Source organism: Acanthochromis polyacanthus, chromosome 7 (assembly GCF_021347895.1).
Source record: "Acanthochromis polyacanthus isolate Apoly-LR-REF ecotype Palm Island chromosome 7, KAUST_Apoly_ChrSc, whole genome shotgun sequence".
NCBI classification, from domain to species: Eukaryota; Metazoa; Chordata; class Actinopteri; family Pomacentridae; genus Acanthochromis; species Acanthochromis polyacanthus.
Window position 1 is genome coordinate 29,217,284 of NC_067119.1, and position 14,272 is coordinate 29,231,555.

General features: G+C 41.9%; 2 protein-coding genes across 3 annotated transcripts in view; one reads left to right on the plus strand and one right to left on the minus strand.

Moving 5' to 3' along the window:
* cabin1 (calcineurin binding protein 1) overlaps positions 1-4,594 on the minus strand; it is a 42,483-nt gene extending 37,889 nt beyond the window's left edge. Inside the window, 12 exon segments of the mRNA XM_051950443.1 lie at positions 422-639; positions 729-862; positions 954-1,131; positions 1,255-1,562; positions 1,909-2,058; positions 2,153-2,282; positions 2,370-2,550; positions 2,681-2,815; positions 3,350-3,463; positions 3,567-3,659; positions 3,796-3,854; positions 4,434-4,594. Coding sequence (XP_051806403.1) covers positions 422-639; positions 729-862; positions 954-1,131; positions 1,255-1,562; positions 1,909-2,058; positions 2,153-2,282; positions 2,370-2,550; positions 2,681-2,815; positions 3,350-3,463; positions 3,567-3,659; positions 3,796-3,798 — 1,644 coding nt within the window. The 5' untranslated portion in view covers positions 3,799-3,854; positions 4,434-4,594.
* A 1,535-nt stretch (positions 4,595-6,129) lies between these two features.
* Positions 6,130-8,871, plus strand: neflb (neurofilament light chain b). Of its 2 annotated transcripts, none has more exons than XM_022217203.2 (4): positions 6,130-7,284; positions 7,514-7,638; positions 7,767-8,218; positions 8,305-8,871. In XM_022217203.2, exons 1-4 carry the CDS (start codon positions 6,145-6,147, stop codon positions 8,493-8,495), a joined length of 1,908 nt encoding a protein of 635 aa, XP_022072895.2. In that variant the 5' UTR covers positions 6,130-6,144; the 3' UTR covers positions 8,496-8,871. The 2 variants fall into 2 exon arrangements, with proteins under 2 accessions (XP_022072895.2, XP_051806411.1); XM_051950451.1 differs by having other exon boundaries at positions 8,308-8,871.
* Positions 8,872-14,272: the final 5,401 nt, after the last annotated feature.

The window sequence follows — 14,272 nt, forward strand, 5'->3', positions numbered from 1 at the left end:
ACTTTTTAGAAGTTGTTGGAGGAAAAATAAGCGGTTAATTCTGACAAATACACTTTTTTTTTCCCCCAGATTCTAATTTAAAAAACAATAAAAAAAATAGACATAGTACTAGGTGCTGAATTCAGCTGACCTTCACAAAACTGGATCCAAACTGAGTTTACACAATCTGAGGTATTTGGGACAATAACAATGTTTCAATTTTAACACCAATACAACCTATCCTTAAGCTGCAAGTACAACACACGTTCTGCCATTTAATATCAAACCAAAGTTAATAACAGCTATTAAAAACTCTTCTTTGCTGTGGGTAATATTTTCTGTCTCACCCTTTGCCTGAAAGGAAACCACGCTAAGCAATTAACATCTCAATTATATTTAAGTTCTAGCAACCATGAAATTAACCAGTTATCTTGTCATTTACCCGAATGTGTTGGTTGCTGCAGTCCCGAAGCAGCGGGTTAGGAAGACCACTGCTGTGCTTCCTCCAGGTCTGATAGACCTCCAGCACCACAGCAGTCAGCCCCCGAGGCCACTCCTCCAGGAACTTCTGCCCCACTGCCTTCAGATACCGCATCATCACATCCAGTATACCACCATTGGTCATGTTATTGAGAAGGAAGTTGTGGACATCCTGTTGTTCTACAGAGACGAATTCACAATTTGTTAATATGACAGACATGCCAACATAGCAGGATACTATAAATACAAATCTAGGATGAACTACACACCAGACTCCATGTATTCAACTGAGTCAACAGGCAAGCAGCTCCCATGCAGAGGCTGTATGTTCTCCTTCCCATCACACTGTGCTTCAAGGTTACTCAGACTCTCATCATCATTATCTGGATCAAATTTCTTTAGCCTAAAACAAAACCAGCAGAATGACTTTAAATCAACAGAACTACAGTGAGTTAGATATTAATGCACTGTTCAGAAGATTTATGAAAAGCTACCTGGAAGGTAGGTATTTAAAAAGCAGTTCTTGAAAATCAATCTTCTCTTCCTTCTTGCATTTTGTGTTTCGAACACGTGCTGAGCGTCGCTTGGCTGTCTCCCCGCTATCTTCCACCACGCGTTTCCTTTTGGGAGCTTTCTTCACTTTATCGGTCAGTGAAACTTCCATTGCTGTAGCTGGAAACATGTCAGACGATTTTTTAAACCAACAATATTTCAGATTATTGCTGCATTTGCTCTTGCAGAAGAGAATCACAAAGGCAGGAAAAATAAAAACATGTCTCGTTAAAAACAACTAACCAACAGGGTGAGCAGAAGTGGTGACCTCCACAGTGGTCTGGCTGGGGGTAATTTGAGGTTGAGTGCTGCATTGGGGCAGCACTGCTGGTTCAGGGAAGGTCACTGGTGGCAGAGATGAACTGGGGCTGCTGCTCAGCACAGTGGTCTGGCCCATACTGACAGGGCTGGACGGCTGGGGAAGGTTCTGAAGGAAGTTTGGGTCTTGGTATTCTGACAGGTCAATTCTGCGGCCAAGGCTCGGGCGAGGAGGCTCACATGTGGTCTGATGTCTGTACATTGCTAGAAGACTTTCGCCCACATGCTTCCAACTGGGATAAAACAGAAGAGGTGGTTCTGATTAATTGCAAAAAAAAAAAAAAACGTACTAGAAGATAAAGTAAATATTACATCCCTCTGGAGTAGAGGTTAACAAAAAGTTCACAAAACTGAGCCCAGAAAACAATTATTGCAGCGTCAGAGGAGTTTGACCAAGAATTTCACTACAGTATGAACAAATACTACATTTTCCAGCTGTGCATACATTTCAGTTGTATTAATAGGAATCTATCTAAATAGCAGATGTTCAAACCTTAACTGTATTTTTAATTGAAATTATTACAAGAAAACGCAATGTAAACTAGATCAGGAAAAGCAAAACAACATGACAGCACTCACGAGAGGCAGCGGATGGGCTGAATCAGGACGAGGTCGGGTGGAGGTTCACAGTGTGAGAGCGCTTGTCTGCGTCTCCGTATGTCCAGTGCCTCTTCCACAATCGATTTGCGTTCCTCTTCTTCCACCTCCACATAGTGAATAGACATATCGCTGCAAATAAGCCGTACCAAATCACAAAAGTTAGTCAGTGATGAGAAAGTATGACGTCGAACAGACAGAGGCTTAAAAAGTGAGCTGGACTCACCATTTCATGAACATCTGCATTGTATCCCTCTTCAGACAAGGCTGCTCCTCAAACATTTTTTCCTTCAACACCAGGCCTTTTGTGTAACAATGATCCTTCTCCAGGGCTTTGGCAATGAAGTACAAGCAGCCTGGAAAAAGCATGCAGTTGATGGTTACTTCTTTTCTTTCCGTACTTAATCTCTTTTACAAATAATTTACGATGATATATTACATACAGGTGTAGTCACTGAGTGTGTAGAGAATAGTTATGAGGTTGTCCAGGCAGGGCCAGTGGTCTGGGTTGCAGTGCAATCCCTCCTCAAACGCATGACGAGCTAGAGGAATGCGCACCAGTCGCACAGCAACCTGACCAATTTTGTACCACATGTTTACATCAGTGGAATCCAACATCACTGCCTAAGAAAAGAACAGAGCAGAAAATATGGCTTGAATACTCAAGTCTTTTTCATGCATATTTAGTAAGTCAAGTCATGAAATTTCACAAAAATGTTCATAAACAATTTAACTGGATGTGTTATTGATCTACCTCTAAATAAAACTCCATAGCAGTCTCTAGGTCATCCCGCGACGCGGCCATACTTGCCAAGTTTTTGAAAGTGGAATATTTCAACATCAGTCCGGGATGCTTAAGACCCACTCTCTGATCGTCTGAGGGCATGGCCTACAATTTTACAGAGTAAATCATATTTGGCACTAAACACAAAGCAGTACAGATTCATCTTAAGGCCATCAAACTGTTTGGGTAACCAAATGGCCAAATAAGAAAGGCATACTGTAAATCTCATTTAATCAGTAAAACAGAATTTCTGCAGAATACTAGTAGAACAGTGACATACAGAAAACCATAGACCAGAGACCATATTTGGCACAATCAGATCTAAAAACAAAAGACGACAAACTGGACGTTTTTTTTAATAAATACTACAAAACTGGTAATGAGCCAAACAGTCTCCATGTTTACAGAAAATGTAAAACCAAAAAAACTGCTGCAATGTTTACAAAACTTTATGAATATTACAATTATTAAGATATACCAGTACTAAAACAGACAAATGATCATCCTGCCTACATGACTCATTGCTGTAAATTTGTAAGAGCACTGCTCTCCATTCCAGATACGCACAATTCTTATTGTACTGTGCAACAACGCAAAAATTTTTTTTTTTGAGAAAGACATACTGCACAGCAGCTTTACCTCTTTGAGCAGTGGAGTTTTGAGAAGCTCATGATAGGCCTTCGCAGACTCCTCAAACTTGTCATGTTTTTGCAGATCCAAAGCTTTGTGATACAAAGCAAAGGCCTCAGCTTCCTAAAGAGAGAATTCAAAGAGAAATCAGACTTGTCTACAGAGAAAAAAAACTGCATCAGCAGATGGGCTTAATATTGATGATTCATCGTCATCTACTCCGTACTTGAGCCTCTTTTGTCTGACTCTTGTTATTTCTCAGAGGATCTTGAGACTCATCTGCAGCTGTCGAAGCAGCATTTAGTGCTGCAATGCGAATCTGTAAGGAACCACAAAGATACAGCAGATTGACACGGTTTAGTAGGAGGGGAGCTACAAAGAGCAGAACAGGCTGGAAGAGTATCGATACAAAACAGCCTCCGATGATGTAGTTCTCAGCTGAACAAAAATCCTACCATTTTAGCTTCTGGAAAGCAGACCTTCCACCTTCACGGTTTGCAGATTTTGATTGTATCTGCAGGCAGATGTGAGAAGAGAGTGAACAGAAAACAATAAATGCATGCTATACTGCAACTCCGTAAGAAAACGCAACGTTACTTGAAAACAGTTGGTCCCACACAGACTCGCTTACCCACCCAGTATCTAATACCACTCGACTGCCTTGTCGTCAAAAGTACATCTATTGTTCATTGTTCGTTTCAGTGAATTTAAGAGCTAAACAAACCATTAGACAGAAAGAAGAACAATTCCGCCATTTATAGTTACCACTACACTCAGTTACTCATCGAAAGGTGCTTGTGTCAGACTAGCTAACCTTACCGAAATATCACTTAAAAGTTAGCACGGTTAGCTTAGCTCTGCGGTGGGACAGAGCTCAGTGTGCCCCGAACAAGTTTATATCGTCACGTAAGACATCCAGAGCTCTAGACAATAAATACTAAAGGTATCCTCCCGACTGGCAGAAAAACTGAAGTCGCCGACAGTTCATATCATTTCTTCAGCTAACTGAAATTAGCAGACACATTCTATGAGCTAACGTTAGCTTTGTTTCACCGGGTGGACCAACACCTGGAAAGCGAGGAGACGTACGTACCGCTCATTCCCGCTTTAACTGCATATTTAAAGTTGCAGACAGTTGAGAAAGACAGCAACATTTCATAACACTACAGCCATGCAGCACAAAGCAATTTAGAAACTTCATTTATCCATCATCCTTTGTTGTTGTGAAACATGGATGTGAGTGTTTGCGTCACAACATGACATTTGCTACCCGCCAATTAGTAAGATCGTCACTCATTGGTCAATGCTCTGAGGGCGGATTCATGTGACCAATCATGTATTACGATATTGAGTGAAGCCACACCAGACACAGACAGCACAGAAATGCGAAAAACTATGATGGTAAATGATTTTATGGTGCAATACGCAATAAAAACACCAAAGTACATTTTGAAATTATGTGAAGAAAATTGCGTTTTTTTCTGTTGTGTATTTGACAATTCTAAAAAAAAAAATAAAAAAGTTTTCAAACGGGTCAAAGCTGTATAAAACACAGCTTAAGGTGTATTGTTTGTGGATATTTTTCCCCCTCATAATGTGGTGTTTTCCTTTAAATTTCAACATAACAAATAATCAGTCTGAACCTTCAAATATTGAAACTGTATTCATATCCCATAGGTTAGATTATATCTACTGTAGCTATCCTTATAGTGTTGAATGTTGTCTATTTCTGTATGAATTTAATAGATATAGCTATGAAATAAATTCCGAAAAAGTAATTTTTGCAATAAATATGCAAACAAATGAAATAACTATGCATTTGAATAAAATAGATAGAAAACAACAACAGTGAAAAATAAATGTGGCATTAGGAAAATCAAATAATTAACTATCCCAGATTAATGAAATAATTAAAAGCAGTCCTTTGAAAAATGCCATTTTAACCATAAAACCTTTGTATTTATTAATCACTTTTTGCCTTTTGTCAGGATATTTTTCAATAGTTATATTAAATTATTCCAGAAAAAAACGTTTTAATTAATGTGCTTATATAGTGTTAAATAAAATAGCATCCCACATTTATAAATATGCATTTTATGTAGGTTAAATCAGGGAATAGCCAGGAACAGTGCACATCAATATTTAAAAGTAAATATTAGTGTACTCTGTCTCAGACATTTAAATTTATCTTCAATGTGAGACCTGCATGGCTAAGAGACTACCACTAGGGGGCAAACTTTTATATATAATCAACTAAAACAGTGTCTGTGAGATTGAGGAGATTTTTTTTCTTCAAAAACCACAGGATCCTAAAACTGTTTGATCTTTTGCTTATTTCCTTTGCACTAGTTTGCTGTGACACTTCATTCTGATACTTAGATGGTAATTATGTTTTCTTCAGCATTCTGTCTAACACAGATGACAAATGCTGTAAAATTGTACAAAGTTGTCATGTTTTACAGAGAGAGTTTCTCTACTTCTCTTCTATTATGCATTTTGTAAGTGTATATGACTTATATTACGTGTTTGTCAGGATTCATGCCGGCCAATTTTAACATCTTCTGCAGTTTTTTAGGAGTAACAGTATACTGTTTTGTCCTCAGTGACCCTGTCTGTTGCAGTCCCTTGTTGCTCCATCGTTGCTTATCCCCGCCTCCTCCACCCCCACACTCATCCTCACCCCACCCCATCTCTCCCTTTGCCCGAGACTGGCTGGCTGGCACTATTATCAATTCTTACTGTCAGCATGCCTGCAAAAAATAGCTTACGTCACAGTCATTACTGGCTCTATAAAAGCCGGAGTAATGCAGATTCACTGTGCATTCAACCCAGCTACATTCCCAGACACAGAGCAGCTCATCTCTCAAGTCATGACTTCCACCGGCTTTGACCCTTACTTCCCTTCTACTTACAAGAGGAGAGTGGTTGTGCGCAGTTCAGGATATGGAGCTGGCGGAGGAATAGGAGCGAGGTCTGCCTACTCCACCCACTCTGCCCCAATAACTTCCTATGGCTCTTCACGCCGGAGTTACCCAACATACACCCGAGCTGCTTCCAGCTATTCCACCGTGCTTTCTGCTCCTGTGTCTGCAGCTGCTGCTACTGAGCTACGCCTTGACCAAGCAGCCCAGGTCAGTTCTGAGTTCAAAGTCTTAAGGACCCAGGAGAAGGCTGAGCTGCAGGACCTAAATGACCGCTTTGCAAGCTTCATTGAGAGGGTCCATGAACTGGAGCAGCAGAACAAGTTGCTGGAGACTGAACTCCTGCTGCTCAGGCAGAGGCAGACTGAGCCATCCAACCTTCGGGCCCTGTATGAGCATGAGATCCGCCAGCTCCGTGGTGCTGTGGAAGAGGCCCGCCATGAGAAGCAAGCAGCCCAGGACCACAGGGATGAGATGGAGGATGTGCTGAGGAACCTCCAAAAACGCTATGAGGATGAAGTTCTTGGCAGAGAAGAAGCAGAGGGCAGGCTGGTGGATGCCAGGAAGGGTGCAGATGAAGCTTCACTGGGCCAGGCTGAGCTCGAGAAAAGAGTTGGGACCCTGCTGGATGAGCTGGCCTTCCTGAAGCGCCTCTGTGAGAGTGAGATTGCAGAGCTGCAGGCCCAAATACAGTACAGTGCGGAGGTGTCAGTGGAGATGGAGGTCGCCAAACCGGACCTGTCTGCTGCTCTTCGTGACATTCGAGTGCAATATGAGAAGCTGGCACAACGCAACCTTCAATCAGCCGAAGAGTGGTTCTGCAACAAGATGAACGTGATGACAGTAGGCACGGTTCGCAATACAGAGAGTGCACGCAATGCCAAAGATGAAGCTGGAGAATATCGCAGGCTGCTCAAAGCCAGAACGCTGGAGATTGACGCTTGCCGTGAGATGAACCAAGCTCTGGAAAATCAACTTCAGGAGGTGGAGGAGAAACAGAGTGCTGAAATCTCTGCCCTGCAGGTGAGGTACAGGTAGACACTGAATTCAAGTAAGAGTTGCAATTACCTTTGAATACGATGTCCCTTTTGTGATTAAAAAAAGAATGATTTTAGAGACTTTCTGATATTATTAACAAGTAAAATAAGTCTGATGGCAGTTAATATTCTGCTATTCATAGTCCAAATATTACCTGAGATGTAATTTTGCATCTAGCCCATAATGTATCACTAACATGATACTGTCAATACAGGATACAATAGGTCAGCTGGAGGAGGAGTTGAGGGCAAACAAGAATGACATGGCTCGCTACTTGAAAGATTATCAGGACCTCTTGAATGTGAAGATGGCACTGGATATTGAAATTGCAGCTTACAGGTAAGTGCACATACTCTCTCCACTGATTTATATATTGAAGAGTAATTGTGGAATTTAAATAAATCCCAGCAGCACCAATAATTTAGCATAATGTCATTTCTTCATAATGCGTTCCCTTGTTCTGTTAGGAAGCTGCTTGAAGGAGAAGAGAATCGTTTAAATGTGGGTGGACCTGGGCCTGCGGCTGTTTACTCCCAAGCCATGTACTCTGCTCCATCCTATGGAAGAACACAGGTCTTCTTGCAGCCCCAGCTGAGCTCTGCACCTCCGTACCTGCTGAGCTCCCGCTTGTATACTCCATCATTCACCACGGAGGAGATCATATCTGCAAGCCAAGCACAGCAGGCTGAGGCCAGCCCTCCTCAAGAGGAGGAGGAGGAGGAGGAGGAGGACGAGCACATTGAAGAGGAAGAGAAGGCGGAAGAAGAGGAGGAGCAGGGAGATGAGAAGGAAGACGAGGAGGAGGAGGTAGAGGAAGAGCAAGAGGAAAAGGGGGAGGAAGAGGGCGAGAAGGAGGAAGAGGAGGCAGTAGAAAAGGAGGAGGAAAAACAAGAAGAAGAGGAAGAGGCAGATGGAGAAGGTTAGTGTGGTAATGTTGTTGAACTGATATGTGCACGTACAGAAACCTAATTCTACCTTTTATCCCCCTCTCGTGTGAATTTGAAGAAGGTGAGGCAGAGGATGGAGAAAAAGAAGAGGAGGAGGAAGGAGAGGAGGATAGCCAACCTCAAGAAGAAGAGGATGCTGAGCCAAAGGAAGAGGGTGATGCAGAGGGTGAGAAGGAGGAAGAAACTGAAAAAGAAGAAGAGGTGGAGGCTGAAGAGAAAGACGGCAAAGCATCAGACAAAAAAGTTTAGATTTACATGTTTTAAAAATACCTGCTAGCCTGTAGCTAAAGGAAAATTCTCTGCTCTGTCTGCAGAGATGTCTCAGTCAAACCAAATGAAAATCTCTTGAAATCAGAAGTGTACTTGAGTGACTTAAAGCATGTATGCACATGTGCGCACTAATAAACAACCTAAGCTATGTAAAAACTAATGACAAAGATGGAAATTGTCAGGAGTAGAAATTCTGCTTTGTGGAGATTTGTCTGCTGGTGCTTTACTGTCACCAAAATATGCTTTATGTGCAATACCCAGTTTGAAATGCCTTACTTCAAGTCCTCACTGAGTGCTTTAAGTCCATGATGTGCTGCATTGAACTCCAATAAAGCCTTGAAGCCTTGTCAACCTAGAGCTGGCTCCAGGCTTTTCACTTGTACTTATAAAAACATGCAGTAGCAATGAAGTGTCAAATCAAATGACATTTAGCACAGCTAAATGCATAAGCGGGAAATTATATTCAATGTCCAAGCTCTGTGACTCACTATCACAAACAAAGATACAGATTTCTAGCTGCCTATTAGCCTGAAGCTCTCATTTCATTTAGGATTTAAAATAAAATGCTACATTCAAACCAGAATGTTAATGGAGGTTAATGGAAAAAGTACATTAATGGCAGCCAAAGGGCCATTGGTTCTATCTACACTGATAAATCAACCCACAATGTGCCTAAGGAGGGGCTGCTGCAAACTAGCACAGTCAGCGAGTCTATATTGTTTTAAGCCTCAGCAAAAGATACCCAGCCAATTAAAATGCATGAAAAAAAAACAACTTATTAAAACTAAAAATACGGTTTATCAGATGGTATTAAGCTTCACATTTTCAACATGAAAAAGCTAATAAGGCCTCATTAGGTTTCTACTGACTTGCAAAACCAAAGTCTGGAGTAAAGAGTTGAGTTACAGTCGTGTTTTTGCCTTTATTTGAAGTCAGCAGGTCGTCTCCATCCTGACGTGGTTTTGTGTGATCAGTGAGCTGACACCGGTGTTTTTCCTGCTGCCTCACCCTCATCCACATCACTGTCCATAAATCAGGACGCCCTGAAACCTTTATGACTCAGCTAGTCTGCTGCACCAAAGAATCTGGCCAAGTGTCAGCTCACGCAGAACAGCAAGAGGGAGAGGAAAAGAGAGAGCAATTTCATTATTTCATTAAGAAGAGAGAGAGAGAGAGATTGAGGAGGAGTTGGAGGGAGAGGGGGAGAGGAGAAGCAGAGAAATATCTCACTGCACTAAACCTTGACAGAGGACAGACTGTTTTTTTACCCGGTAAAGAGGGGGAGGAACTGGAGGCTTCCATAGGCATTTGAAGAGATGCAGTTTCTATCACTTAAATGAGCCCGAAACACACCCACACATTCTCTCTTTCTTTATTCTCACTGATTCTGACAAACACACACACATATGACATCGCGAGTTTCAGAAGCACGCTTTGAAATACGGCATCATTTAATAATATAAATACATAAAAGCACTTTTAATTCATACGACAGATGCTCTACTCAATCTTGCATGTGTAAAGGCAATGCCCCAAACCGTATGCAATCTCCTTCTCCTCTCTCTCTGTCTCTCTCTCCATCCTCCTTGTCCTCAGATTACCCTGCCCTGAGCTACACCACATTATCCTCCTTCTGTTTTTCTCTCAGCTGCTACAGTAAAAGACTAGAGCCAGTCCAAAGAAGCACTCAGTTTAATTGTCAGAAATTTCCCTTCACAATGAATTTGGCTTTACATTGGGTTTTATGCACACCGTTCACCAAGCAAAGAGATAGCAATCCTGTAAATGTTTTCACACGGGATTAAAGGAGCATTAATGATGTATTACCGGCTGGATTTTAAATACACAAACCCACCCTGCGGACTGAATGCTGAGGAGGTGGTAAAGCTTTTCACTTTAGGTACAGTAAACCACCGGTAGGATGTACTCTCCCATTCGCCTTGCATGCAGCTGGGGAGGCTTTGTGCATGTATATGTGTCAGTGCATCTTAGGGCACAGTGGGGCACAGCTCCCCTGTAAACGTAGCATATCAAAGCCCAGCTGTATTATTTTTATCACACTTCATCTTTCATATATTGAGTTTCAGCCCCCGTTTCATCTGTCACATTTGGGCTGTGAACGGACCGGTATATAAATCTTATGACTCTCTCTCTTCTGGGCATACACTATGTCAGAGGGAAGGAGGCCCATCACTGGAGCCCACTGAGACCGACCAGATTTACACTCCTTTCATGAAAAACAAAGAGCTGAAGGTGCAGCAAGAGACAGCAACTCAGTTTTCTGTAAAACAGGTAAGAAAAAGTTACTCCAAAATAGACAGGATGGTCGTGACTGCTTTCACCATAAACATTTCTGTGTTTAACACAACAGGGAGCGCATTTTTAATAGTCTCATTGAAGACATGGCTCTACAATTAGGTTTGCATACCTAAATATGACAGTGATGGTTTAACATCATTATCAGATTTGGAAAAAAGTGACTCACCATTTGACATTTAGATTCATTCCAAACATTTCACAGCACATTGTGTAAAGACTGTGGCCTGGCCCCGGACTCATGTAACATTGTCTACATTAGGGAAAGTATATCAGCTTTCGATTACAACAAATACATATTATATTTCAGGAGGACATAAAATGAAGTAATACGCTGATTCGAACTCTATGAAATCTAATCTACAAAGCGGAGTATCAGCAACACTGGTTGTCATTTCACAAGACAACCTTTAAGTGTATAATCCAGCTAAATGTAGAATGTGCATTTTAATGTACTCAGATGTAGGCACATGAACAAGAAAAAGATCCGTTTTTACATTGGTTCTTCTAATAAATGCAAGAAGAATGGAATCAAAAACTAGATGTCTTTGGAATAATAACACTTTCACCTTGAAAGCAGCACTTGTCATTTTGATTATGGGTTTTAAATTGTGAGTGGGAGTGTGCAGTCCCATCGGGCTTTGGTCCAGACAGTGATTGTGGTCACACTGCAGTCTGCCTTTTTGGATGTCACACAGCCTCGCTTTGTCTCTACAAAGAAAAGGAAATCTAGATAAGAGTTGTGGCTCCCTCTGCTGATGTGAGAGAATCACCTAATTAAAAGTCTCTGTTGAAAAAGCTTTCACATTTGCCTGGAAGACAGCAGACAGAGACTATTTCATACAAAGAAGTTACGCTCTAATTCTAAAAATAGATATTCTCCTGGCATACACACAGCTTAGCTTCAGTTTTCAGATGGCTTCATCTGCCCACTACAGTGGTACAAAGAATGCCTCACTGAGTCAGATGGAGACAAATGGGGGTCCTCAGGGCACATCCTTCCTCTTGCACCACAAACTGGAAATGAGATGTTAGACAAGTGGCTATAAATGTGCTAAAGCTTACTTACCTGTAGAATCAGATTGTGCGTCGTGTAATAATACTATATATCTATGTGCATTTCTTAAGGCTGGACTGCAATTAAAATCCTTCTGCTTATCTGGGTTGCATCATTCCGTGGTAATCGTGGCGGCACACATGCAGGGTCTGTCATCATGCAGCAAGCACAAGAGATAAAACATTTTTAGTAAAATTAGTCCAGAAGTTTAAAAGATGACTTCCACACAAGACAAAAGTTAAGTGCAAAATCAACCCCTGCCCCAGGATGTTGAGCCCTTGTGCAGTCACAATGCATTGACCTATTCTCAAAGCACTGCTGGACCAAGCAATTACCTGATTCTGCAGCCAGACGGCCAGGTGGGTGCTTGCGGCCAGTTTGCCTCTGGCATCGTGTGGTTCTGGCTGCGGACCTGTAAATCCATTAGGCCTTTTGTCTCCTCATGTCTCAGGAATTGAACCCTTCAGTGGGAGCTATATGGCTACGTGATCCCTACCACTCAGAAGTCCCTGAAGCATTGCGGTTCCTCACATCCTAGTCCAAATCACAGTTCACTGACTTTAGTAATGTAAGGCACTGAGAGGAGTCAAGTCAGGTCAAGCTTTATTTATATGGTGCATTTCATACATATGGATGCTCAATGTGCATCCTGTAAAAATAAACACACACACAAACACTCACAGAGGCACATGCACTCGAGCGTGTCTGCACACAAACAGTAATAAAATGCTGTAGAATGCAGGAAGGTTGGACGGAAGTTTGGGAGCATATTTATTATCATTTCAAACTGTCTGTCACGCTGGATGTTCATTCATCTGCTTGGCGACATGCTGAGGAGGCCTCGGGCAAAGTAAACAGACAGTATATTTCAGTATAAAGACAAGAAACACCTCAATCTCTGTTTTTTATCTACAATAACTGGATCCCACTCTCACCACGACCACCTCTTGATTTTCACGCAGGAAGTGAGCGTAAACTGTCTTTATGTCCCAGCTGTTCCGCCTCTGTATCCACGTTTGCACCTGTTTCCATTTACCTCACACATCTGCACATGTTTTAATGATAGCCTCCCCCATCTCCTTTTTAAAAACCTCATGACTGAAACGCTGCACCTAGTCAGGGAGCGTTAATCTTAGAAGGATGACCGAGACATAACACAATCTGATCTCGATTTGAAGATGTGGGCAGCGGGGATTTCCTGTAAAGAACTCAGCCTGTCTGCTCCTATTGCTTATTCAACTCCAGGTGAACTTAAGAGTTCAACTCTGCTTGTCAAGCTGTCACACACATTAATGCGAGGCATGCACACACACCTACACCCACACATCCAGGGGAGCAAACCACCATCTGAATTTAAGGATTTCTGTTTGCAAGATAAGATGTGGAGAGAGAGTAGTGCACTTGTTACATCAAAGCAGATGGTTAAAATAGTCGTGGCACAACAAGCTGTGACAGGATGATGAGGTTCTGTCAGGGACAAGCTGTCTATTTGTATGCAATAGCACAAAGCAGTCAGGTGATGGCAATATTGCATTCCTTTTTGCAGGTTTGACTGTCTTTTTTTTTTTCTTTTTTTTTCGATAGCCCCAAACGCCACTATTATTCGTTGGCATGAGCGATTTTGCTAAAGTTGTAAGAAGGATCGGAGGTGAAAAGGGCATAAGCAGATGTGACAAGCCCCCTCTTTTGTGATGAATTCAAATTCTCAGCGTGCACCTACAGCTCAGCCATAAATAGGTCACAAAAATCATGTGTAACGGCTTCAGTCATAACCTTGGAAATTCTACATATAGCTGCAAAATACATCTCTCGTCTCTAATATTCAGAACGGGCTCAGTCACTGCACTGGCATCCTTTAGCTGTGTGAGAATTGGTAAAAAAAAAAAAAAAAAAAAACTGCAGAAAAAAGGAAAGCATGCTTCTGTGTAACTCTGCATTACTATTATGTGGTAGGGGGAAAAAAGGCAACAATTTTAAACGCTGGCATCTGAAATCAGAATTTCTTTTGGCTTTAACCGATGACAGTTTTGGCCAGCTTCTGATGATGCTGCTTAGCAGTTGCCATTTGTTCGGCCCTTTGCAAAAAATAATAAGATTCAATAATAGCTTTCAATCAAAGAGTGTTGTGTACTAATTCACCACCAGCTGTGTTTTAAAGCAGCCACATCACAATAGATGGTGGGGGAATAATGGACGTCGCCCTGTCAGGGGGAAAAACAAAAGCGTTGGACGTTATTGACAGCACCATTTGGTTGACCGATGGCAGCAGATAAATAAACACACATGATGGGCACACAAAAGGCTAAGTGGGCTACCAGATCTCAGGGCCAACAGCTGTAAATTACTTGACTGGGCAGTGACAGGAGGGGGAGTGGAATTTGAG

Bases quoted from the DNA above. Each gene is read 5' to 3' on its own strand.
- neflb (XM_022217203.2), top strand. From the start codon at position 6,145: ATGCAGATTCACTGTGCATTCAACCCAGCTACATTCCCAGACACAGAG. The intron at 7,285-7,513 runs GTGAGGTACAGG...CTGTCAATACAG, and splicing joins CTGAAATCTCTGCCCTGCAG to GATACAATAGGTCAGCTGGA. The intron at 8,219-8,304 runs GTTAGTGTGGTA...GTGAATTTGAAG, and splicing joins GGAAGAGGCAGATGGAGAAG to AAGGTGAGGCAGAGGATGGA.